The sequence below is a fragment of the Diceros bicornis genome, chromosome 10, assembly GCF_020826845.1.
Source record: "Diceros bicornis minor isolate mBicDic1 chromosome 10, mDicBic1.mat.cur, whole genome shotgun sequence".
In the NCBI taxonomy this organism is placed as follows: Eukaryota; Metazoa; Chordata; class Mammalia; order Perissodactyla; family Rhinocerotidae; genus Diceros; species Diceros bicornis.
Genome location: NC_080749.1, coordinates 78,515,370 through 78,539,954, shown reverse-complemented (window position 1 = coordinate 78,539,954; position 24,585 = coordinate 78,515,370). Strand labels below are relative to the sequence as shown.

Sequence of the window (24,585 nt, the reverse complement as noted above, 5' to 3'; positions counted from 1 at the left end):
CAGTGGGTACAGCACTTCTCAGACCATGTATCCAGACCCGGCACGGTTCACAAAATACGACCATCAAATAGTGGAGTCCCATCAGATGCATACTTAACCTGCCTGTGAACTTCAACCTGCACTGAAATTGGGACTCCTTTACCTCCTTCAATCCTCACAACAACAAACAGACCTTCTCCGGAGGCTTAACATTAACCCCTGCAGGCGAGCAGATAGGTGCTCTTTAGATTTCACCTACCCCTGACCAGGAGTTTGATAGGTGTGTTAAAGGAGAGTGATTTCAATATGCAGACACCTGCATAGCAGCCTCACCGTTGTTTCTTATTTCAGTTAAGTTGTTTTCACACTTTAGAGTGCAAAACATTACGGAATATGATCATATGTATAAAACCATATGTTCTGGACTTTATGGACAATTTAAGTGAATTTTCAAGGTTATTTTTAAAATTTCGTTTTCAAAATTAGGCAACACAAATGATGGGAAAATGAAACAATCAAAATGTGTTTGATGAAGAGTCTTGGTCTAATTCCTGTCCCGCTGTCTAGTTTCCACCCACTCCTACTGACGGTGACCACCATTGTTAGCTTCTTGTGTGTTCTTCCAGAGTTTCTATATGCAAACACAAGCAAATGTGAAAATATATTATGACCTTCTTTCAAACAAGCACTTTTCCTTTCGCATATCAGTATAACATGGGGATCTCTCTATAGCTGTTCACAGAGAATGTCCCTGTTCTTTTTAATATACATACATAGAATTCCATTGTAGAGATGGATGGATAGCTGAGTTATTTCTAATATTTTACTATCGCAAACAATGCTGCAGTGAATAACTTTAAAAACATGTTATTTTGAATGTGTTCAAGCTAAGCTGCAGGATAACTTCCCAGAATGGGGTTACTGGGTAAAACGGTATATGCATTTGGAATTTTGATACCTATTGCTAAATTTCCCTTCATAAGATTGTTCCAGTTTATACTCCCCAGCAATATAAGACAGAACCTGCTTTTCCACAGCTTGCCAACGGGTTGTCAAACTTTTGTATTTTTACAATCCGATAGGTTAAAAATGGCATTTTCTTGTAGCTTTTAATCTGAAATTCGCCTATTAGTACTAAGACCAGGCATCTCTTCCTATACGTAAGGGCCATTTATATTTTCTTCCTGTGAGCTGTCTGCTTACATCCTTCGCCCACTTTTCTGTTGGCTCTTTCTTCTTGATTTCCGGGAGATCTTTGTATACTTAGAAAGTCAGCTTGTGGTCTGTGGTTCGGTTTGCAAATATTTTTCCCAGTTGATGCTTGTCTTTGAACTTTGCTGATTACATTTTTCTTTATGCAGAGGTGTGTTATTTTATGTAATGGAACTTATTAACCCTTTCTTTTATGGGACTTAGAGTTTGAGCCACAGTTAGAAATGCTATCCCGCAATTCTGCCATGGTTTCTTCTTGTGCTCTTTGGATTTCATTTCTGACATTTTAATTTCTAGTCCTTTTTATCTTGGTTTATCTTGGTGTAACGGTATGGTATGTTAAGGTTCATTTTGATCATTCTGAATTTTCACTTAGAACCTGGCTGCGAGTGAGATGTGATTCTCCTGTATTGGTTTGTGCACAAATCTTCAGTTTCTGTCCTTAGGTAAAGGAGCAGCGGGTGTCTAGTAGGCTGCCCAGCCTGGACTATGAAATGCAGATAATTCCTATTGTTGCCCCTCTTTGAAGTAATAGTGCTGCTCCCCTCCTCAGTGGGTCTATCAGGAATGCACAAAAGGATCAATGCGGCTCACCTGGGAACCTGGCAAAAATTACAGAAAAGCCCAGGAAAAGAGGACACTCCCCGCATGTAGTGCAGAGTGAGCCGGTTCAATGCGGAACAAGAGGACACTTGGGGGACGTGAAGGACCAGGGCAGCTGGAGCATGGGACAGGAGCTGAGGGGAAGAACCTTCAAATGTAAAACGTTCAAAGGCAAGGGTTTGCACTTCCTCACATTGAACTGTCAAATTTGGAGTTTGGGGTTTTCCTCAATGGTTTCTCTTTAGGAAAACCAGAGCATTTCAGGTGTTCTTAGGGGCAGTGGGCACAATTAGGGATTGGTCGTAGCTGAGAGGACACACTTCTGGCTAGTGGTAACAGAAAGAAAAGCACACTGAAATTTTTAGGAGAAAATATGCTTTCCAGTCTGTGCTGTCTCTGCAGCAGCTGGGAAAGGCCACACATGATAAAGGGGTTTCACAAGTACTGTGGTAAAAGCATGCTTTGGAACTTTCTGGAAAAATTTGCAACCAAAAGACTGATTGATTCTGACTGAATGCCCGCAATCACAGGCTCCACGTCTTGGAACACAATCTTCACCGTTTTTGTGGCCTGCTTGGCACGAGCATATAAATCAGCAACCACAGTATGGACAGTCTGACCCACACGAATCACCTGCAGAAAAACAGATCAAGTACCATGCCAGAGGGGACGAAAAGGTACACCAGCAGGTCCCTGCCCTGGGAGGACGTTTGTGAGGTTACTTGTAAAGTAGGGCATGGGGCTGGGTTTGAATACTGGCTCTGCCATCAGCAGCTATACGACCTCAGGCAATTTACCAGACCCTCTGAGCCTCAGTGTCTTCATTTTGTTTATTTTATTTTATTTTTTTTGTGAGGAAGATCAGCCCTGAGCTAACATCCATGCCAATCCTCTTCTTTTTGCTGAGGAAGACCGGCTCTGAGCTAACATCCGTGCGAATCTTCCTCCACTTTGTGTGACGCCGCCACAGCATGGCCTGACAAGCGGTGCGTCTGTGCGCGCCCGGGATCCAAACCCGGGCTGGCAGCAGCGGAGCGCATGCACTTAACCACTACGCCACGGGGCCGGCCCCTCAGTGTCTTCATTTTAAAGTGGAGGTGTCCATGCCAACTTAACAGGGTTCTTAGCTGCCTTACATTCGTGCTGAACCAAGACTTAGTACAAATAAAATACCTAAGGCTGTCAGGAGGACCACACGTGGTCAAGGGTACAAGGGCGCCTGGAAAACAGCTCCAGGGAGTAGCAGCTGCCACTACTAATACGCTGCAGGGATCTCAGACACTGCTGTCACACTCCCTCGTCAGGGACTCGGAATCTGGAGGTGGAGCAAGTATCGAGTCCCATCCAGGCAAATGGGACAACAGGTAAAGGAAGATCTTTAAGGGTGTCAGTTCTCACTGTCCGTGACTCCATGTAACCAGAGTTACATAGTGAATACCCTGTCCCTTGCAGACGTCTGCCAGTGGTCCTGGGGCAGTCCCCAAACAACGGGTTCTTTCCTGCCATCTGGTAAACCTACACAGGCGAACGACCAACCCAGCCATGGCAAAGCAGTCAATGCCAGTGGGAGAACCAGGCTCTCTGATCTGGGAAACAAATTGGACCCCTGCTCTGTCCTCTCCCCCTGGTGGTCTGTGTGCACCAAGTGCGTGAGCCTGGGACCCTGAGGGTCTGTGCGTGTGACCGTATGTCATATGTGTGAACAACTATCAGTCCTCCTCCATCCAGCCAGGGGTCAGCTGCAAAATCCTCTCCCCATACGTGTCCCTCAGGCTCCCAGACACCCTTGTTATATTTCTGTCCTTCGAGTGTGTCTTCAGTGTTCATCTTCACCGGATTCCATTGGCATAAAAACACAACAGAGCAATAAATGGCCAACAAACATTTGGAAAAAAAGGTATAACTTCACTAATAATTAAAGTAATTTGATTAAAAATAATAAAATACCATTTTCCTGTAAATTGCCAAAGATTAGAAATACATAATACCCACTGCTGGAAAGGGTGTGATGAAATGGGTGTAATCAAACCTAGTTGCTAAGACTGTAACTTGAAACAATCTTTCTAAAGGCTGCAAACACGAAGGACCTAAAAAGGACCTAAAAAGACAGAAACCCCACTTTTAGGAATCAATCGGAATTGGACATAATTGGAAATGTGTGTGAAGATTTATGCACTGGAATATTCACTAAAATATGATTTTTCCCAATGATGGGGATTCGTTAAATAAATGACAGCACATCCATTTGAATAAAAAATAAAACATAGGCATTGAAAATCTTGTTTTTGAAAAATATTTAGTGACATGGAAAAATGTTCATGATTGAGCGAAAAAAGAAATATGTATGATTATGTACATACAACATAATCCTCACTTTGTAAAAATATGTGTTTTATTTATTCACACATAAATGTACATTAAATGTACACCCCAGTAACTTCTAAGACTGGAGGAAAAGCTGTTAAAATTATAATGGTGTGTTCAAAAAAACTGAGACTTGGAAAAAAGGTAGAAGAATGACTCTCTGTATATTCCCTGTCATGTGGGAAGAGTCTAGCCTACCCACCCAGGCATGAGCTGATGCCCCTGGGGAACATTCCCTTCTTTAAGTTATTATTTACTATTGATCAAAGTCTGTGAAGTTACATGATAACATGCGAGGTTTTTTTCCAGTAGTGAATTAAAATATTTCTACTCTCAAAGTTTTATTCTCTGTAAGGTATTAACCAGTTTTGTCCCTAAACTGGGCAATCTTCTTTCAGTGTCTGTACACTCAGTCTCTCAAATCCACTTTCATTCAATTTTAGCATCTTGCTGATCTTGAACTCCTCACTGACAAATCTTTGTCATGTGCTTACTTTAGATTTGTATGAGAACCAAGTTTTTAATACTTTGGAAATACTTTGACAGTGGCCATATAATGGTGGTAGGTTTACAGGACATTTCAATTTTCTTCTTTTTATTCTTCTGTAGTTGTCAAATGTCCATTAAAGGACACGTTTTACTTTTCTAAGAAGAAAGTGCAAATATGTCCGTGTACACGTGTGCACACACATTCTATACCGATTTCTCAGTCCATACTTCCCCTGAGCCTACCCCCAGTGAAGGGCCTACCTCCTCTGGGACTTCTAAAAGTGGCTTTGCAGCTGACAGCGCGCACTCTGACTCAGGGGACGTATAGAAAAAAGCGTTGTTATGCTCCCTGAAAACTCACCTGCGATGCTCGACAAGCGCGGGTTCAGGTTGCTGAAACCCCATTTCCACCGCCAGCTGGGCGGGGCGTGGGACTGCCTTCCTTAGTGGGCGCTGAGGACGGGTGGCTGAACGGGCAGCCCCGCGCTGAGGGAAGCTGGAGGCCTGAGGCCCGAGGGCGGGGCTGGGAAGCACAGGAAGGTCTGAAATGCGAGGCGCAGGGGAGGCAGAGAGGGCCGCCGGGGGAGGGGCCGCAGGACGGCGGAGAGCTGGCGTCGGCCGCGGGTCGGGGAGCCTGCCGAGCCCAGCGCGCCTGCAGGCAGGGAGGGGAGCTGGGTCAGCCGGGCTCTGCACTCCCACTCTATCTGCCCGTTCCTCTGGCGCGCCCCACCTCTCCTCATTTCCAGCCCCAAACCCCTGCGGATTACACCGCCAAGGTGGCTGGTGTTGCTTAGAAACGCAAACGAGAATTTCTGGCAGTTTTCTGGTTTCTTTACCCTCCTTTGCCTAATTTACTGACTATCGGAAAGGATTCTCAGTGAAAAGTCCAGGTTTGCGCGCCGGTGCTTTAGACGCCAGCTTCCTGCGGGGACGGCTGCCCGACTCGGTAACCACCCAGGAACAGGCGCTGCCCTCCCCTGAGCTCTGACGGGGGACAGCAAGACTCCCGCCACGGGGGACGCCCCTATTCAGGCCTGGAGACAAGGGCCCCGAGATACTACCTAGCCCACCACCACCTGATTTCTCATTGTCACCAAGGAGATGCCAAGAAGTGATAATCCATCTGCCTTCTTGCTGCGCTCTGTCACCTCAGAAACCGCGTCAGAGAAAAAGCCACTTTGCTAAAACTGGAACATAAAATACACGGAAGCAGAGAGAAGGTCTCTGCTGCCCCCTGTTGGTAGGCTCCTGCTAACCCTAAACATTTTATTTAAAAAATTTAAGAATGCGCTATTCGGTTTTAGTCTTTTTATTATACGAGAGTTTTGGTCCTGGTTCTGCTCCCCATTCACTGTGAAACCTTGTTTAAATAATTACATTTCTTTGGACCTCAATCTCTTTACCTATACAAAAACCTTATTAGCCTCTTTCAATGATATGATTTGTGATTCCAAGGATCCTAGGTTTTTAGAACTTTTCAGGAAGAATGATAAGAAAACAATGCATTGTCCTGAAATTCTCTACTAAAGCAGATCAATATTTAATCTTTTATTATTGTTTGCACCTAGGCAAAATATAAAGTAGAAAATATTTGCTGCAAATTTTATTTTTATTATGTTGAATTTAATTCAAGGTAAAAATAAAGCAACTAAAATCAAACAGATAAAAGTGAACATCATAAACTTGAGAATCTCGTACCTTTCTGGAGACAGCAAGGAAAACAGAAACTAGGGCTTCTTCTGGGTTAAGGCTGGCATTGGTTGCTCCAGCAAGAAAATGATCATTTAAAGGAATTTGCTGTGTTTCTTCCTTTGGGAGAAAAAAAGCATTTAATTTAAAGGTACTATATACTACTGAAACTACTTTATACTTTATTAAATCCAGTAGCATTCTTATTATAAAAATGCACTCTAAAGTTGAAATGAAAATGAAAAATGGCCACACATAATATCACGACTCTCTCATGATATTGTTGTTTCAGATGTATCTTGGGATCCTGCCTTGGAAAAACAGTCTTCTGCCTGTGCTAACAGAGCAGAACTCCTCCAGCTTACAGGAGTCACTCTGCCAAGGTCACGATGTGTGATTTATAGGACAGAATGGGCTGAATCATTGGGTAAATGTGACAATGACAGGCGGATGGGTGTCTTGTGGGAGAGAGAGCTTGTGGGTTGTGTGGTGGGGAGTTGCGTTGTGGGAGAGAGAGTCTGAAGAGTTGTAATGTCTCAAAAGGAATGGTGGTAAACATGAGTATGTTACTCAGGAGAACAGTGACATCAACAAATGAGATACAAATGACAGCAGTGACATCAATAAAGGAAAGACAGCCATGAAGTCATGTGATTATTTTCTTGAAAAAGACATGCAAATAAATGTGCCCCCCTTGGAGCAGTCTCCCTGGGAGAGCTTGCACCTTCGTCTCCGTGCTGTCGTCCTCCAGACGTTTTGGGAACTCTTTGGGGGGATGTTCTTGCAGAGCCTCGGGCCTCTATGGCGATAAGTCTTTATCCTTTGAAGGTGGGTCTGATTTGTGGTAAGAGGTAGAAGACATTCAGAAGCCAGCTTGATGGATGAGGCAGGGAGTCAGTTTGGTTAATACACCTTTTGGTCAAAAAGCAAGTGAATAAGAGACTGATTTTTCTTGTGTAGTTTGTAACCCAAAAAGTGCTCTATTGCATCTTCCATTTGTCTTTCACCACATAGGGCAACTTCCCCAGGCTGGTCCTGCTGGGACTCTGCTTTCCAATTCATTCACCTGACAAAATCAAGACAAAATTAGATGTTTTATATTCAATAGGCCCTTGACACCATGGAAGATGTCTTGTGATCCTCATGAATCCTTTTCTGAGGATTCCACTGCAGTGACAAACTTTCTCATAAAAGGTACCCTAGAGTATAAACTTTTAAGAATGTAAATGATCTCTTTAGAACCTAAACTTATAAGTTCAGGAGAGAAAGTAAGTCATAAAGCTATTAAAATAAATCTGCCACTAAAATAAAACTCTATGCTCATTACATCCTGGTCTTGCTATATAACGCTAATCCCAAACTTATTTCAATTGCAAATGTTTTATCCCTTGATAATGAATAGATAAGAAGAAGAACAAGTTGAGATGCTGTCACTGGTGCTTCCTGATCACCCTAAGTGTCTCATTGCCACCTCCTAGCCTTGCAATGTGCATGCTCTCAGTTCCATCCACAGCAAAATGCAAAGCTAGCTCGTATCCAATGATACGAATGAGGGATTCCTAGGCTCCCACAACTCTGTGTTCAGTATGTTTAAGAAACTGACATCAGTACTTATAAGGGGTTCAGCAGACCACATTTTGAAGCCCTGTTGAGGATGCAATTACCTACAATTACCTACACCCAAAATGTGCACCTACTGTGTGCTAGGCATAGTTCTAGGGGCTGAGAGCACAGACAAGGTCTCCTTTATGAGGAAGTTAGCATTCTAGAAGGGGAAGACAGCCATAACCACATCAATGAATAAATAAGTAATGCAGCAAAAAAGAGGAGGATTAGCGAGGATGTTAGCTCAGGGCTGATCTTCCTCACACACACAAAAAAAAGTAATGTAATTTCAGATATAAGTGCAATGAAGAACTGAAGCCAGGTAATAGGGTAGGTGTGAGAACAGGGGCTTGTAAACACTTTCTGGGGATTAAATCAACAAGTGTTACAAAGCGTTGCCATGCCAGGAGTCAGTGCTTAGGAAAAAATCTCAGCTAATGAATCTCTACCTTGTAAATTACTTTTCTCTACCTTTCCTTTCCACCCCATATTATAGTCATGAGTTTAAAGAAAAGAAAATTTTTTTATAACTCACAATTGTTTGTTTCTAAGAACATAATGGCACAACGCACAAATGTCTTAGATTCTGTTCCACTGGCATACATCAATTCACTCAGCAGAGGGAGCTCACGCTTTAATTTTGGGAAGTTGATCAGAAAGCGAGGCTCTTGTAAAAAGAACCTGAAATAACTTTGCGACTCTCATTTTAAACAAGGTTTCCTTTTAGTACTCTTAAGCTAAGACCCTTTGATTAAGGTTAGTTTGATTTTCATCTGCTTAAATAGATATGACTGATGAATTCATTTGGGGGCAGAATTTTCTTCAACAAGGGTCTGTTTTGCTCACCAAATTGGCTAACTCAGAACAGATATCCCAGCTCAGGGGTCTAAGGAATCATCTAGAAAGAAGAGATAACAGTCCACACGTCCACCTTTCTGTGGCTTTTTATACTGCACTGCGAACTCCGGACATAAACTGTTTGATTTGTGTTAATGTGTCTGTGATTTGACATTGAACCCTTGCGTGTAGAGGTCTCTGCCCTTTGAGATCACAAAACACATATTTATTTAGACTTCAGAGGATGTTACTACAACGTGACCCAAGTTCAAAGGTAAAGTAAATAAAGATGGAGAGAATGAACTAATCTCTCTGATAAAGAGCCAAACCACGAAGGTGACTCAGCAGGACTGAACTCAAAGGTGAAATCAGCAACACAACAGATGGGGTTTTGTGTGTGTAAAGGACAACTTTTCAGTTATCTAAGGACTAATAATGACAGAAAGGGCATATTAGGTAGAAATTTCCCGAACATCACCCACGCTCTTATCGTGCATATCTAATTAGCACATTTCTACAAGTAGAAAGCAACATTTAAAAAAAAATCTATTTTTTTCTTATTATCAAAGTCAAACAGATCTGTTAATAGAAAATACAGGGAAATAGGGTTAAGAAGAGCATAAAAAACACAAGATGTTTATTTTACTTAGTGCTTGCAACTTTATATCTAGCTTTAAAATTAACATATGAGCATTTTAAATAGGTATTTACTTTTGTCTTTTCCTTCCTTAATAATCCCCAAATTCTCTTTAGTTAAAATTTAAAAATCATTATAACTGGGTTAATCCAAAAACAGTACAATTTGAAAGCATCTCTTAGATTATGGAGGAAGATTGCACCGATGATAAAGGAAAATATTAATGTCAAATATCACATTTATTACATTGCTGTGTAATTATTTTTATATACATCTACCTTTCCCCCAATGCTATGAGTTCCTAGGGAAGAAATCACGCCGTTTTCAGCGGGCTTGCTGCACCAGCAAACAGATCAGTGCCTGACATATGGTAAATGCTTAATAACTATAAAATTATGCTTAATAACTATAAAATTAATAAACAAATGAGTGTTTAAAAATGATTTATTCCACCTGTATTCTTCACAGAGTAATACTGATCTAAAGAATTGAGTCCTAAATTGTGAAGAAAAATATGTGTCTCTCCTTGGTGGATGGCTCTGGGACAGTCCCTGAAATTGGCTCTGCTGAGTGGAAGAAGGGACACTGAAGGAATCCCTCGTGACCACTTCACCCGTGAAAATGCCGCGGGCTATTTGGCAGAGGATGTGGTAGCCGTTCTCATCTCCTGCTGGAGGGAAGAGACAGAAGTACTCCTTGAATAATGGAGGTAGTTAGAGAGAGCTGAATGAGCTTCTGGGTGAATCAACAAACATTTGCTGAGCCCCAGGTATGTGCAGAAAATCGAGTCTCAAGAGAGAATGTACAATTTTACCAAGATTTTCTGAATCTAGGAGATATTTTTTTCAAAAGATCAGATGTGGTTCAGTATTACACTGCAAAATGTGATTTCCTCCATCCGAATGATCCTGTGATTTGGCTGGTGTCAAATAGCCTTAGCTTTCTTTAGTAGAGCCATCTACAACATAAGGACCTTATTGTAATAAATGAGAACACACCTTCTTTTGTGTTAGTCACTAAAAATAATTCCAAAATCCTTGCAGGAGAGATAATAATTGGATGGAAAACTCCTTTAAAGTTCATATCAGGACCTAAAAGGGAGAAGATTATCATTAGTGGGAAAGAAGCCAGTTGGATTTCCTGTTGCAAATAACATCATGACCTAGAAGTGATTGATTATTACAGGCCCAACAAGCAGAGTGAAATAAAACCACAACAAATGAGGCTTGTTTTTCTCCTCAGCAATCTCCCCCATATTTGAGCTGAGTCAGACCCAAGTGGTAAACGCATCTGCAGATTTCTTCACTCTAGAACCTGGGAGAAATATCTGTTTTACTGATGCTTTAAAAAATGGAAATTTTAACTTCAGAAAAATCTAATCGCATTCTAGAATTGGAATGTGAGGCCAAATTGCTCTTTAGGAGCCAGAGATATTAATCACATAACAAGCTGGCTATTAGTTGGTCTAAGTGGTGAGTGTGGATCACCAGGTATATATTTTGACTTGTGAATAGATGCTATGACTCACATCTTCTTTCACTAATTTTGGTGTTCAGTGTAGGAACTGCACCCTCTTTGCTGTCACCCAGAGAAGTGTTCATCCATCACAAGAGGAGCTTTGAGGTCCTTCATTTTCAGTCCCAGAGGGTCATTTAGGGTTCCTAGAGTGATCCAGGTAGTCCTCTCCCCATGGAAAGTCATAAATTTCTTTTTGGGGTCTTCCATCATTCTCTGCAATAGATAAATGCAGACTTGTTTAAGGCTGATGTCAATGACAAACACATAGACTTCATTATAACTCACAAACTGAACAAGAAGGAATGGAATCTGTCAGGGATAATAAAACAAAGACAGATACTTATAGAACAGTGGCCTAATCAATTCATAATTAAATTCACTGCTTTGCATAATTATTTTTCCATCTCTTCTAGCTTAAAAAGAACTAAGTGGATTTTAATTAAATCTTAACTTATAAACAAGCAAGAATCTTATGTGCCACGGATGAGATTTCTAATGTCAAATTCTCAATCTAAGAAATAATTGTGGGCTAAGTTACAAATGATGATGGAACATCAACAGAGAATTAACTATATGTGCACTGAGGTGTGTGGGCTATTTATTATCAGGCAAGCTTGCAGAGCGCAAATACACTGTGTTATACACCAGGAAACAGGAGAGCTGGGTTCTAAGCCCAACCTGGCCACTACTTAGCTTGGTGAATTTAGGAAAACCTTAGAACCTCTCCAGGCCTGGCTTGATCTGCAAATTAGGGATTTGACTAGAAGCTCTTTTGGCTCTTAGAATCCATACCTCTGTGAGGTGACGCTCGCTGTTTTGTTGAACAGCAGAAATATGGTAAAAACACAGAATGTTAGACTTTTTAAAGCCAATGGGGACCTTCCTCTCACAGAACATTATTGTTTCTCACTCAAAACTGAGAAGTTTCACACCTACAGTTGAAAATTGGACTTATCTCAATTAGCAGGAGTAGTTAATGGGCAGAATTTCTTTAAAGTTTTCCTCCCATCCATTTCTCTAATTACTTCAAGGGCATGGGACATAAGTCACCTTGGTCGATCTGACCACTCGAGCAAGCTTAAAGAGGCGAAGTGTGCTCTTAGAATCTCCACCTATCTTGGGCTTCAAGTCTTTTTTAACTGTGTCGTCTGCTGCTTTTAGCTTACCAAGCATTCCTTTGGAGAGAAATATGGAAGCAAAAATAGGAATAAGATAGTTCTGCCTTCTCTCTGACTCCTGTGAATATTACTCTGTCTTCACTGGACAGTGTGTTTGTTCTCTGCTTGAAGCGTTTTGTGGGTGATGGTATTTTCCACAGACTATGTCTGTCTGGTGCTCGGCCGACTGGACACTGTTCTGTGCCACACTTTGCCTTCGGCCTCAGTTTGCCCTGTTCCTTGCACCATTTGTTCATGTCCTTTCTTTCTCTTTGCTGATCAGACAGCAGTCTGGTTACAGTGCCCCCCAACTCCTTATTTCTTCCTTATTATATCCTCCGAATTTCATTTCTGAGGGCTTCCTATGCTGTCTGTGCTGTGTCCTTTCTACAGTTTCTGGTAGATGGGAGAGGGTCCATCATTGCTCTGTACTTTCTGAACTGGCTTTTCTCCAGGGCCTGTGGCCCTGGAGAACAAAACTCGGCATTCTTCTCCTGCTCTTGTTATGAACCCAAAGGTGTCCTCCCTGAACACTGTGTCACTTTCATGTCGCAGCCTTTGTGGTTAGTTTGATGGCCATTCCCCTCACAGATTCCTCTCATGTTTGAGCCATGCAAGAAACTTTAGCCCCCTCTCCTTTGGGAAGAGGTAAGATTTCTCAACCCTGGGTAATTGAAGGACCCCTTCCCAGCCATTTGCTTCCTTTGCTCCAGTTTTGTAGTTTGCCTTCGGGAAGCTCTATCCGTACCTTCTGTTGGACAGAGCAGCCTCTGTTGTCCAGCTGCCCCTGGGGGCTAGATGTCGGTTCAACTGGCAGGATGGGGTTGGAGGATGAAGACATCCCATACTGGGCTGCGGAGGTGCTGAGACTAGGTGCTCAGACAGAGGAACTGGGTTCCATAAGCCAGAAAGTAAAGTGAATTTTCCATATGACTGTTTCTGTACATAAACTTAGAAACAACGATGTGGAAAACTTACCTCTCTTCCGTTCACGAAGAAAACAAGTTCATCTGACTCCTTATAACGAGACATTATGCCAAGATAATTGGCTCCAAGTCGTGAAGTTGTGTGGAAAGCGCCCGCGGCTGTGTCCACACGAGGGACCTGCCGAGACGCTCCGGTGGGAGGAGGGACAGGGGACGGAGGACAGCCCGAGGGGTGACTTTGGCCTGCACTCCGAGTGTGTTCCTCCAAACAAACCCTGTCTGTCTGGGCTCCCAACCCTGTTACTCCCACCTTCCTCTGCTACCCCCACTCCCCTCCTCCCCTGGGCCAATCTGGAGCTTCAGTCTCAATCTAGTTCTTACGCATGCGCACTTCCCTGCCCTGGGGCGACCCACTGGGATAAACCGCCTTCTTACAGCCACCAACAAGACCCTTCTTTAGTCAGTGAAATGGAACTAAATCAGGTAGATGTAATGCATTCAGGGGAGTTCTAGGTGTTAACTGTATGTATTTAGTAATTTGTTTTAAATTACAAAACTAATGCATATTTTTTAAAAATAAAAAATACAAAAGTGTAAAAAGTGAAAATCCTTCTTCCCAATTTTCACACTTCAGAGTTAATTATGCTTCCTCTGTGCCCATACAGAATTTTCCCATGCACATATGACTCTGTGTGTATACGTGAATTATTATTTTTTTTTGTGAGGAAGATCAGCCCTGAGCAAACATCTGTGCCGATCTTCCTCTACTTTACGTGGGACACCGCCACAGCATAGCCTGACAAGTGGTGTGGCAGTACGCACCCGGGATCCCACCCCGGTCTGCCAGCAGTGGAGTGCACGCACTTAACCACTACGCCACCGGGGCCGGCCCCTACATGAATTATTTTTGTTACTAAAAAGTGAATTCAAACTGTTCATACTAGTTTAAATTTGTTTTTTTCAAGTTTCTCAGGCTCTCTGTGCCTCCATTGCCTCACCTGTGAAATGGACAGAATAATAGTATCTCCCTCAGGATTGTTGAGAGGGTTACATCAGCTAATACACATAAAGTACTTACAACAGCACCTGGCACCTAGTAAGCGCTGAAGAAAAATGTTAACTAGTCTTATTATTGCCGTCATTTATTAAACAGTCTTCTATTGATTTACATTAAGTTGTTTTCCACTTTTCACTATTACAAATAATGCTGGAAGGAAAATCCTTGGGCTTTAGCTTGGCATATTTGAGCAAATACTTCCATTGCACAAATTCCTAGTGCTGGAATTCCTGGGTGAAGGGCATGCACACTACTAGGTCCAACTAACTCGCCTTCCAGAACGTGCACTAGTACAATGACTCATTACGGCAGAGTCTGCTTCCCCACAGCCTTCAGCAACACTGAGTATTAGCCATGCTTTCTGTTTTTCCAGTATGTGGGAGAATGACAGCTGGTAGTGGGCATTTCTCTTGTTACAGTGAGGTTTTCCATCTTGCTCCACATTAGTGAATATTTGTATTTATTCTTCAGTCCTTGACTATTTTCTCCTCTTAGAGTCTTGTTGGTGGCTGTAAGAAGGCGTTTTATCCCAGAGGGTCACCCCAGGGCAGGGAGAAGTGCGCATGTATAAGAACTAGATAGAGACTGAAGCTCCAGATTGGCCCAAGGGAGGAGAGTGGGGGTAGCAGAGGAAGGTGGGGAGTAAGAGGGTTGGGAGCCCAGAGAGACAGGGTTCAGTTGGAGGAACACACTCAGAGTGAGGGTGTTCCCTCCGTCTGCTGTCCATCCTCCCACGGGAGCATCTCAGGGAGTCCCTCATGTGGACACAGCCATGGGCGCTTTCCACACAACTTCACGACTTTCAGCCAATTATTTTGGCGTAATGTCTCGTTCTATGGAGTCAGATGAGCTTGTTTTCTTCGTGAATGGAAGAGAGGTAAGTTTTCTACATTGTTATTTCTAAGTTTATGTGGAGAATAGTTTGCATTTTTAACACATGATATAAAAACCTCCACTCACCGTGCCCACTCCCATATACCCATTCACGTTCCTCTTGTCCCCAGTCTTCCACCTTTCCCTTTCCAGGTCCTGCCCAGCTGGCCAAACCACTCGCTACTACCCAGGAGCCTGTGTGTATTCTCACCTTGGGTCACTCTGCTTTCCACACACAGTGGATAACCAGGTACACTTCCCAAAGCTTTGCCCATCAGGAGAATTCCCCTCACCGCCTCTGAGTAGGGCTGTAGTGCAGACATTGCCCATATCTGGCTTATATGCACATACTGAGCCAACCCATAAGTGAGCCAAGCTCAGACTCTTTCCTTCTCCATCAGCTTGTCATAAGGGACCTCTCGCCCTACCATGGAGTCATAGGTATGAACCAGGGGAGGGACAAATTGCCCCACCATGGAATCATAGGTATGAACCAGGGGAAAGATCCCTCACTCCACCATGGAGCCATAGGTATGAACCAGGGGAGGACCCCTCACTCCACCATGGAGCCATAGGTATGAACTGGGGGAGGGACCTCTCACCCCACCACGGAGTCACAGGTGTGAACCAGGGCAAGGACCCCTCACCCCACCATGGAGTCACAGTTGTGAACCAGGGGAGGGACCTCTCACCCCACCATGGAGCCATAGGTATGAACTGGGGGAGGCACCCCTCACTCCACCCTGGAGCCACAGGTATGAACCAGGGGAGGGACCCCTCACCCCACCATGGAGTCACAATATGAACTAGGAGAGGGACCCCTCACCCCACCATGGAGTCATTGTTGTGAACCAGGGGAGAGACCTCTCACCCCACCATGGGGCCATAGGTATGAACCAGGGGAGGGGCCTCTCACCCACCATGGGGCCATAGGTGTGAACTGGGGGAGACAGGCTGATGCAACCCCAGTGGACGGCGGGGGTCTGGTTACCTGCTCGTGCAGCTTGCTTGTCCCTACATCCCTGTTTGCGCTTGATTCTCGATGTACCACTTCCATCTTACCTTACTGCTTCTGAGCTGGCTTCACGGCATTTGACACGATCCTCAAGTTATCTGTGTGCATGTTAAATTAGAGAAGCACTACGTAGCAGCAGACAGACATAAGGAGGGGTGGGAGTGACAGCGCCCTTCCAGGGAGACGACACGGGCAAAGTGAGAAAGACAACAGGGAATCCAGGTGGTGACCGAGAGGGGTCATGGGACAATGCTGGAGAGATGGGCAGGGCCGGATTCACAGGGTGCATCTGCCATCTCAGGGATTTGGGACAGTGTTCTGGTGGGATGAACAGGAGCCGCTGGAAGGTTTCAGGCAAGGGCGAAACATGACCGTGCTGTGCGTGTGTCCATAAATTTATACGTTGCTTTGGCTTCACTGTGGAGAATGGTCTGGAGGGGAAGCAGAATGAATGCAGGGTGATCTGAGGAGACTACCGCAGGAGTCAGAGGAGAGAGAACGGCGGCCTCGAATAACATCGTAGCCATGGAAATTAAGACAGTGAGAGGCAGAGCTAAGAACTTTCCCTGAGGTGGGACTGACAGACTTAAGGCCTGACCAGAGGCGTGCTCTGAGAGAACGGAGCATCTCGGATGACTCCCCGGTTTCTGGCTTAGCATCTCGTGGGTGGCTGTGCCGACAAGGAGATCTGTTTGGGACACATTAAGTTTGAGGTGCCTTTGAGACAGCAAGTGGCAATGAAAGGCAAGCGCTGGGTTTTCGGAGCTGGATCTCAAGGGAGAGAGGCCCAAGTGCGGGTAGAGATTCAGCAGTCATCCCCAGCCACAGGGTGAAGGTCACCCGCCAGGGAGAGAGGGCGAGACGATGAGGGACCCTCGGCTCCCTCGGGAATTCCAACATTCACAGACCTGGGCCGGAGGAGGAGGAGTCGGCACAAAAGGGACACAAAGGAGGCACCACCGAGGAGAGGGAGAAAGCAGAAGAATCAGAAACCTTGGGAAAGCTGGAGAAGTTGTGAGAATCCTAGGAACGTGCCCTCCTACGATGACCTGTGGCAGCACAGCACCGGGGTGAGCCTTTAGACGGTGTCAGCTCCTGCTGCTTCCTGGCTCTGCATTTCACTCGGATTAAACGCCTCCGTCCTCACAAGGGTCTCGAGGTTCTGGGTGACTGCCCCGTCCCCAGCCCTGCTCCAGGCACGCAGGCCCCAGTGCTGTCCCCCAGGGAGGCCAGGCACCCCCGCGGGGCCTCTGCTCTCGCCCAGCAGCCTCTTCCTCCGGGTGCCTGCTCGGCTCAGGCCCTCACCACCCTCGTCCCTGACCTGTCCCCTGCAGCCTGCTCCCGGCCTCGCCCTGCTCTGCTGTCACTCGTTCCCTCGGCACCCACCAGCATTGACCATTCCCCACCATTACTCACGTCTCATGTTGCTTATTTCCTGTCTGTCTCCCCTGAACACAGTATCATCTCCACAAGGACAGGGATCTTTGCTGGGTTGTTTACTGCGATCTCATGGACCAGGACCGCGCCTGGCGCATGGTGGGTGCTCCGTAGTTGTCTGTGGTATCAACAAGAAAGCCTGCTCTTTACAGGGCTTTAATGTAACCACTGGTACCATGAGGAGAATGACCTTGGTCTCTAGTCAGAGCCCATTGAAGAGCCACTGCCATCTTCCCCTGGCCCAGGAACAAGGGTCCCGAGTTGGGAGTGTGACCACACACCAGTCCCAGTCCTCTACCCCTCAGGGGAGATGCTTCCCTCTGCCGGGAATGGAGATGGAGTGGTCCAGGGGTGATGTCTTGCTGTGTAGCCCCCTTTCAGGTGTCCTGTCACTGAAGGCCATTGGGATAAATTTCTTAGGATACTCACAACTTCTCAATCTTTCCCACCTTTCCATTTCTCTCCCATATCTTTTTTTTTCCAACACCATAAAAAGTGTACAGTTCAGTGGTTTTTAGTATATTCACAGGTTGTACAGCCTCACTAGCATCTAATTCCTGAAGATTTCCATCACCCCCAAAAGAAACCCCAGACTCAATAGCAGTCACCGCCCCACCCCCTTTCCCCTCAGCCCCTGGCAACCACTAATCCACCTCTGTCTCTATGAACGTCCTGTTCTGGACATTTCATACAGATGGACTCACACCACATGTGGCATTTTGTGTCTGGCTTCTTTCACGTAGCGTAACATGTTCAAGGTGCGTCGTGCTGTGGCATGTACAGTGTTCCATCCTTAGTATGGCTGAATAATAGTCCCTTGTTTGGACAGTCCACATTTTGTCCAGCACATTTTGTTATCAGTTGGTACAGTTCTGTTGCTTCCACTCTTGGCTACTCTGAATACCGCCATGAACTTTTGTGTGCAAGTTTTTGTGTGAACATATGTTTTCAGGTCTCTTGGGCATACACCCAGGAGTGGTCATAGGATGATTCTATGTTTAACTTTTTGAGGACCTGTCAACCTGTTTCCACAGAATCTGTACCATTTTCATTCTCCCCAGCAATGGACAAGGATTCCAAATTCTCCACATCCTTGTCAGCATGACTCTTGTCTCTCATTTTGATTCTAGCCATCCTACTAGGTGTGAAATGTTGTCTCACTGCGGTTTTGATTTCCATTTCTTTAATGAATAATGAGTTTGAGCATCTTTTCTTGTGCTTCCTTGCCATTTATATACCTTCTTTGGATAAATGTCTATTCGATTTCTTTGCTCATTTTTAATTTTTTTTTGTGTGTGAGGAAGATTAGCCAGGAGCTAACATCTGTCGCCAATCCTCCTCTTTTTCCTGAGGAAGATTGGCCCTGGGCTAATATCCGTGCCCATCTTCCTCCACTTTATATGGGACGCGGCCACAGCATGGCTTGAGAAGCGGTGCGTCGGTGCGTGCCAGGAATCCGAACCTGGGCCGCCGCAGTGGAGCATGCACACTTAACCACTACGCCACCAGGCCAGCCCCTCTTTGCCCATTTTTAAATTGGGTTATTTATCTTCTGATTGTTGGCTTATAAGAACTTTTTAAAATATATTCTGCATATTAAACCTTTATCAGATATTTGGTTTGCAAATATTTTCTCTCATTCTGTGGTCTGTCTTTTCAATTTCTTGTCATGTCTTTTGAGGCACACAGAAAAAACGTTTTTAGTTTTGATGAAGTCCAATTTATTTATTTTTTTCTTTGGTTTCACAGACTCTTTAGATCCAGTGCCTGGATCCATTACGACAAGAAAAGGAGGGTGATCGCAGATGGGGACAAATGAGAAAACGACAAGTTTACAGTTCATACCACTAATGCAAGTATTGAGAAAATTGCCTTTCAGCAGACAGTATAATTTCTGTTGGTGGATACAAGCCAAGTACACATCACGCACAAGCCATCATCTTCTATTCCGTTCAGCTGGATGGATTTAAGGCACAGAGTAGTGGATAATATCATTCCAGAGGGAACCAGCTAGGATTTATGCCATTTAAAATATGATTTATAAATCACTTAAGCGTATCTATCAAAATTTAAATGGAACATTTAAAATCAGTGTCATATAAAAGCAATATTCTATGAAATGATTTCTGAACTGTGAAATTTGTCTTTCAGATCTAGCATCTTGGAGCACAGAGACTGGACAGATTGCTTTGTTGGAAAAGTCACCCCTTTTTTTCTCAGAAGTTTGTATTTGACTCATATGAGTATATTCCAAGGAACATAGGATCCAGGTTCATCTCTTGGAATCTATAATAAAAGAACAAATTTGGATGTTTGCAACTTGGAAAATGTTTGTGAGAGGCGAAAAGTAGCAAAATAGAGAATAGGATAAAAAGTTCCCAGAGGGCACCCGGGACAATGGGAGGTCTTGGAAGGACAGCCTGAGAATGTGGAGGGATCCAGGAGAGGACCGGAGGCGGGCAGCTACGAGGGTCATCTCACCCTTGAAGGGGGACAAGTGAAAAGTGGAGTCAGTCTCTGTGTTTCTCCAGAGTGAAGAGGTGACTCATGGGGCTTAGGAAAGGCTAGGGGGCTCCACAAGGAGCCAGCACAGGAGGGGGTGCAGCAGGGGCTCTCCCCCCAATAGAAGGAACGACTTGTTTATAGTCAGAGAGGTCACTGTGATCGTCATGACTTCCTCCACAGTTAAAAATCTCATCACTGAAAATGACCAAGGGCAGCTGAGACGTTTCTCGGCAGCGGTGTCACAGGAGAGACTCCTGCTATTGGGGTCGGGCCAGAGAGAGCCCACTCCGTGTTCAAACCAGGAACTGTGCACACCTTCCCAGTGCCCGTCTGTGGTGGAGGGAGAGAGACTGGTGGAGCGGCCCATATTCTTGGCCTGGGGGTCTTAGGTTCAGAGCACACTTCCTGAACTTCTGCTCCTGACCAAGGTGTTCTGGGAAGGGATCAAAACAAGGGAGGAACACACAACTGATGAATGAAGAATAACTTTCTTTCTCCAAATGCTGTAGACCTGAGCCCGACTGTGGGCCGGGCAGGGACGGGCTGATGACAAATGCAATCCAAGGGCCACTCTGCTCTTCTCCTGCTCAAATGCCCTTTTCTTCCATGGAAAGCCACCACGGTGGGTTAATGACACTGACCACAAGGACAGGGGACAAAAATCTAGAATTTCATGAGCAGAACGTACCATTTCTGTGAACTTATCTTCACAGGCCATTCTAATCTTCTCTGGGGTCAGTGGACTACTGAGCTTCAAGGGTCCGCACAGGCCTCTCTCCTGCCGCGCTGCGTTCACCGCGTCATGGATGGCAAAAAACACCGAACACCCCAGGAACAGCCCAGGCTCTCCTAGACCCTGGGAGGAAACAAGTCAACTAAACTGTGACTCTCCTTCTCTGTATCTGCATGTATATATACGGAGATGGGAATCTATAGGTACATATGTGTGTATACGCATACACAAAACATTCAATATTATATAACTGTTTCCTTTAACAAAGTAATTTAATATTTTAACCCAATATTCTCATTCTTAGGATTCTAGCTTAAGGAAATGGATTATTATTACAAAACAAAAACTCAGATACAACCTGATGGTAATAGTAGTTGATATTAGGCTCCAAGATTTGGAGTATTTTTTTAAAATTTATAATGTTGTTAAATTATTTTATAAGTAAAACGTTTAAGGCTGGCCAGGTGGCGCAGCAGTTAAGTTTGCACGCTCCACTTCAGCGTTCCCAGGTTTGCAGGGTCGGATTCCGGGCACAGAGTGATGCACTGCTTGTCAAGCCATGCTGTGGCAGCATCCCATATAAAATAGAGGAAGGTGGGCACGGATGTTAGCCCAGGGACAATCTTCCTCAGCAAAAAGAGGAGGATTGGCGACAGATGTTAGCTCAGGGTCAAATTCCTCACACACACACATACAAAAACATTAAGCTGGGCTTTTTTTCAATAATCCCAGTTAAAATCCCAAACAATCAAGAGATGAATGTTCCCACCCCCCCCCGACACAGATATCACTCAAACATGCATTTACTCCTAGAGCATGGCTTACCTTAGACGAATACAGGGTATTGGCATTTTCAGACGGAGGCAAAAAAGAAATGTGCAGCTCTGTGGGGACGTCACAGATGGCCGGGATTTTATATTGGTTTGGACCACGAGTGTACAGGACACCCTGAGGAGAATACTTCAGTTCCTCTATTGTATAGAGTCCCATGCCTTGAATAAACGCGCCTTCAACCTGAGGGAAGAAAAAACACAACAATTTCCACAGATGAGAAAATACAGCAACAGTAGCATTTCACTTCATGCTGTTTGTTTGAATTTTTAAAATACCATTTAAGAGGGTTCCCAGTGTGTCTTGAAGCATGTCTCTAAAATTTACTTAAAAGTTTACCGAAAAGCATTTCTAAACAACTTATTCAGCGCTAAGTTCAAAGTCAAAAGACTTGTGTTTGAATCTCAGTTTTGCACTAAAATTATAGCCTGGAGCCCAAACGCCCTCATTTTTCCTGCCTGGGGACAGGCGACACCCTCTCTGCGGATCTGCCCACAGCCCCGAGCACAGAGGCTCCCAGGGCTGACAATCCGGTCCTGTCATCCACCATCCTTGCTCCCGAGCTGGCGGGCCTCACGTCTCTGGACGCAGTTTCTTTGCTTGTAACAGGAAGGGTTTGAACCGTGTGCTCTCTAAGCTTCCACTACAGCTTTAAAATGCTCCGGTTCTCAGAGGTTTGCACGCGGCCAAAATTACCTCTCCACTCGTTTTTCTGACTTCTGGGTCTCTTCTTCCTTTACTTCCTTCCCGGGGCCATAGTGCCCCCCCACCCCAACTCTCCATCCTCACTTCTGTCTACTGGCAGGATGTCCTTCTCTACCACGAGGTTAGAGGAATCTTCCTAAAAGTCCAGACCACGCCCCGGGCCAGTCACCTCCACCTACTTAGGTGCCTGTGTTCGCAGAGCCTCCACCAACCCGCCCTCTCTCATTCTCCCCCTCAGCCTCACGGCCACGCCGCTGACACAGGCGCTTACCACTGCCATCAGCCCTCTCCTCAGCCGTGAACACACAGGTGCTGCACTTCACCTCTTCCTCGGTTGGTGCCTCCACTCCCCTCCCACCCAGAAAGCCTTTCCCTGTTCATTCCTTGACTCCCTTGTCCACGCCCACCTCCTCCCTGAAGCATGCTTGACTTCTCCAACCCACACCTTCTCCCCATCCTCCAGCGACACAGGCGAGATCAGAGGGAGACTGCCCCACATTATGTTCTCAATGGAGGTAGTGAGCGGAATGGCCCACGGGTGCGGGCAGGTAAAGGCAGTGAGTGAGGCTTCCAGGTGGGTCCTGCATCCTAGAAGGAGCGCATGACTCTCTAAAGAGGCAGCCAGTTCACTTGTCCTCGTGGAAATGGAGCTCCAGTGAACTTGCTGTGTCCCAAGAGATGCTGGACATTTGAATATGTATGTAAAACAGCTTGTGATTTCTCAATCTTGCCAATTATTTCAAATTTAAATAAAAAATGCCTGCAGCGAATTAGACTACCTACCAATAGCTACTGCTGTAACTGTGCGACGTTGTTACCCCAGCCCAACTGTACGTTCCTCGAAGCTCGAGTCAGTCACACGCCCAAGGCTTGGCCCTCAGCACGACATTCTGCTTCTACCCCAAGGTGTGGGCTCGTTTTGTCACCTCCAGGCTCAGTCCTGCCTCGTTCAAGCTCCCCAATCACAGACTGTATGTTTCTTCAAAAACTACCTAAAACACCCTAGTTTCCTTCCCAATTATAACAATAAGAGGTTTGAGTTCTGTGGCTGGCCTGAATAGAAAGATTCTGATGACAGGGTAGAAAGATACGATGATGACCAAGCCGGATGGAAGGTTTTCCCTGCAGATCCCACAGCAGCTCTGGCTTTACAGAGAGGAAGAAGGCAGATCAGTGTACATACCTGGCCTCTGTCAAGGGCTGGATTTATACTGTAGCCAATATCCATGACAATGTCTGTTCTGATGTTCTAGTAATAAAAAAAAATGTTTATTTTAATGAATACAACTTATGGAGAAAAAGCTGAGAAACAGTTCCTGCCAGGATGACCTTGGTATAGAACCTTTCTTTGGGCCACATTATATTGCTGGAGAAAGAAGCAACAAAGATTTTATTGCCTTACAAAGTTTATTATGTATAACTGTCAAAGTTACATAAATATTCAACTGGCTTAAGCACTGATTTTTTTTTCTCTTGGAAACAATGAGAGAGAAAAATATTTACTTGACTTTGAGTCCAGCTGAGTGTTGCAACATATTGAGTTTAATCCACAGCAACAGACATAACATGACACAGAAAACAGAAAACATCGATGGCCCTCAGGACCCTTGTTGAGAAACACTGTGGCTCCCACCCAACCCAACAGCCAGAGTCCAGGCGCTGGGTGATGTTTACTGAACCACAGAAATCAGTGCTTCAGCAAAAAGGTCTTTTGACTGCTATTGCCGTTCTAGATTTTTCCTTTTTGGGGAATAAGAGAAAATAAATCTGACATTACAACTTGGTGACCAAAAGTTTCCTGATAACCTACAAGTGAGGAGGAATACAGCAGGCCCCGCCAGGCTGCTGGTAACACCTTTGCTCTCCAGCAAGTCTGTCCCTTCTTTTATGTGACATAGTGGCTTCTGCCATGGCAAACAGATTCTACTTATGATCGTTAATGGAACAAAGGAAACCCAAGAATTTCCTTACTTGATCTGGGACTCTCATCCAACGTTTTTCTTAAGAAAATTAGATAGTGATCCAGAATGTTTTACTAAAATAAAACTTCAGGCACTCCCCTCTCTTATTTAAAGACACAGTGAAAACGGTCAAGTTCTCTTTGACACCATTTAGCAAGGCTGGCTTTCCAGGAGACCAGTGGCCTCAGCTGGAGGTGAGGGCAGGTGCTCTCAAGGCTGCAGTGTTAGTGAAGGTTTTGTGTCAAAGCTGTGGACTTACTACCGTTTGTCATTGTCTTTTGATAGGGCTGGAGAGAGATGTTCCAGGTTGTGGTAGCCAGCCTCCAAGATGGCCTTCAAGGATCCCCACCTCCTGGTATTCATATCCTTATGGAACCCCCTCCCACACTCTACCAGGGTGGTTTGTGTGACCAGCAGGGTATGGCAGAAGTGACAGTGCATCACCCTAATAC

At 44.9% G+C, this 24,585-nt stretch overlaps 1 protein-coding gene across 1 annotated transcript in view; it reads right to left on the bottom strand.

Moving 5' to 3' along the window:
* Nucleotides 1-19,107: 19,107 nt before the first annotated feature.
* Nucleotides 19,108-24,585, bottom strand: part of LOC131410966 (aldehyde oxidase 1) — a 73,509-nt gene continuing 68,031 nt past the window's right edge. Inside the window, exons 32-35 of the mRNA XM_058549550.1 lie at nt 23,356-23,421; nt 21,462-21,650; nt 20,592-20,759; nt 19,108-19,684 (exon numbers count right to left, since the gene is read on the bottom strand). Of these exons, the coding sequence (XP_058405533.1) occupies nt 19,634-19,684; nt 20,592-20,759; nt 21,462-21,650; nt 23,356-23,421 (474 nt within the window). The 3' untranslated portion in view covers nt 19,108-19,633. The remainder of the gene's footprint in view (nt 19,685-20,591; nt 20,760-21,461; nt 21,651-23,355; nt 23,422-24,585) is intronic.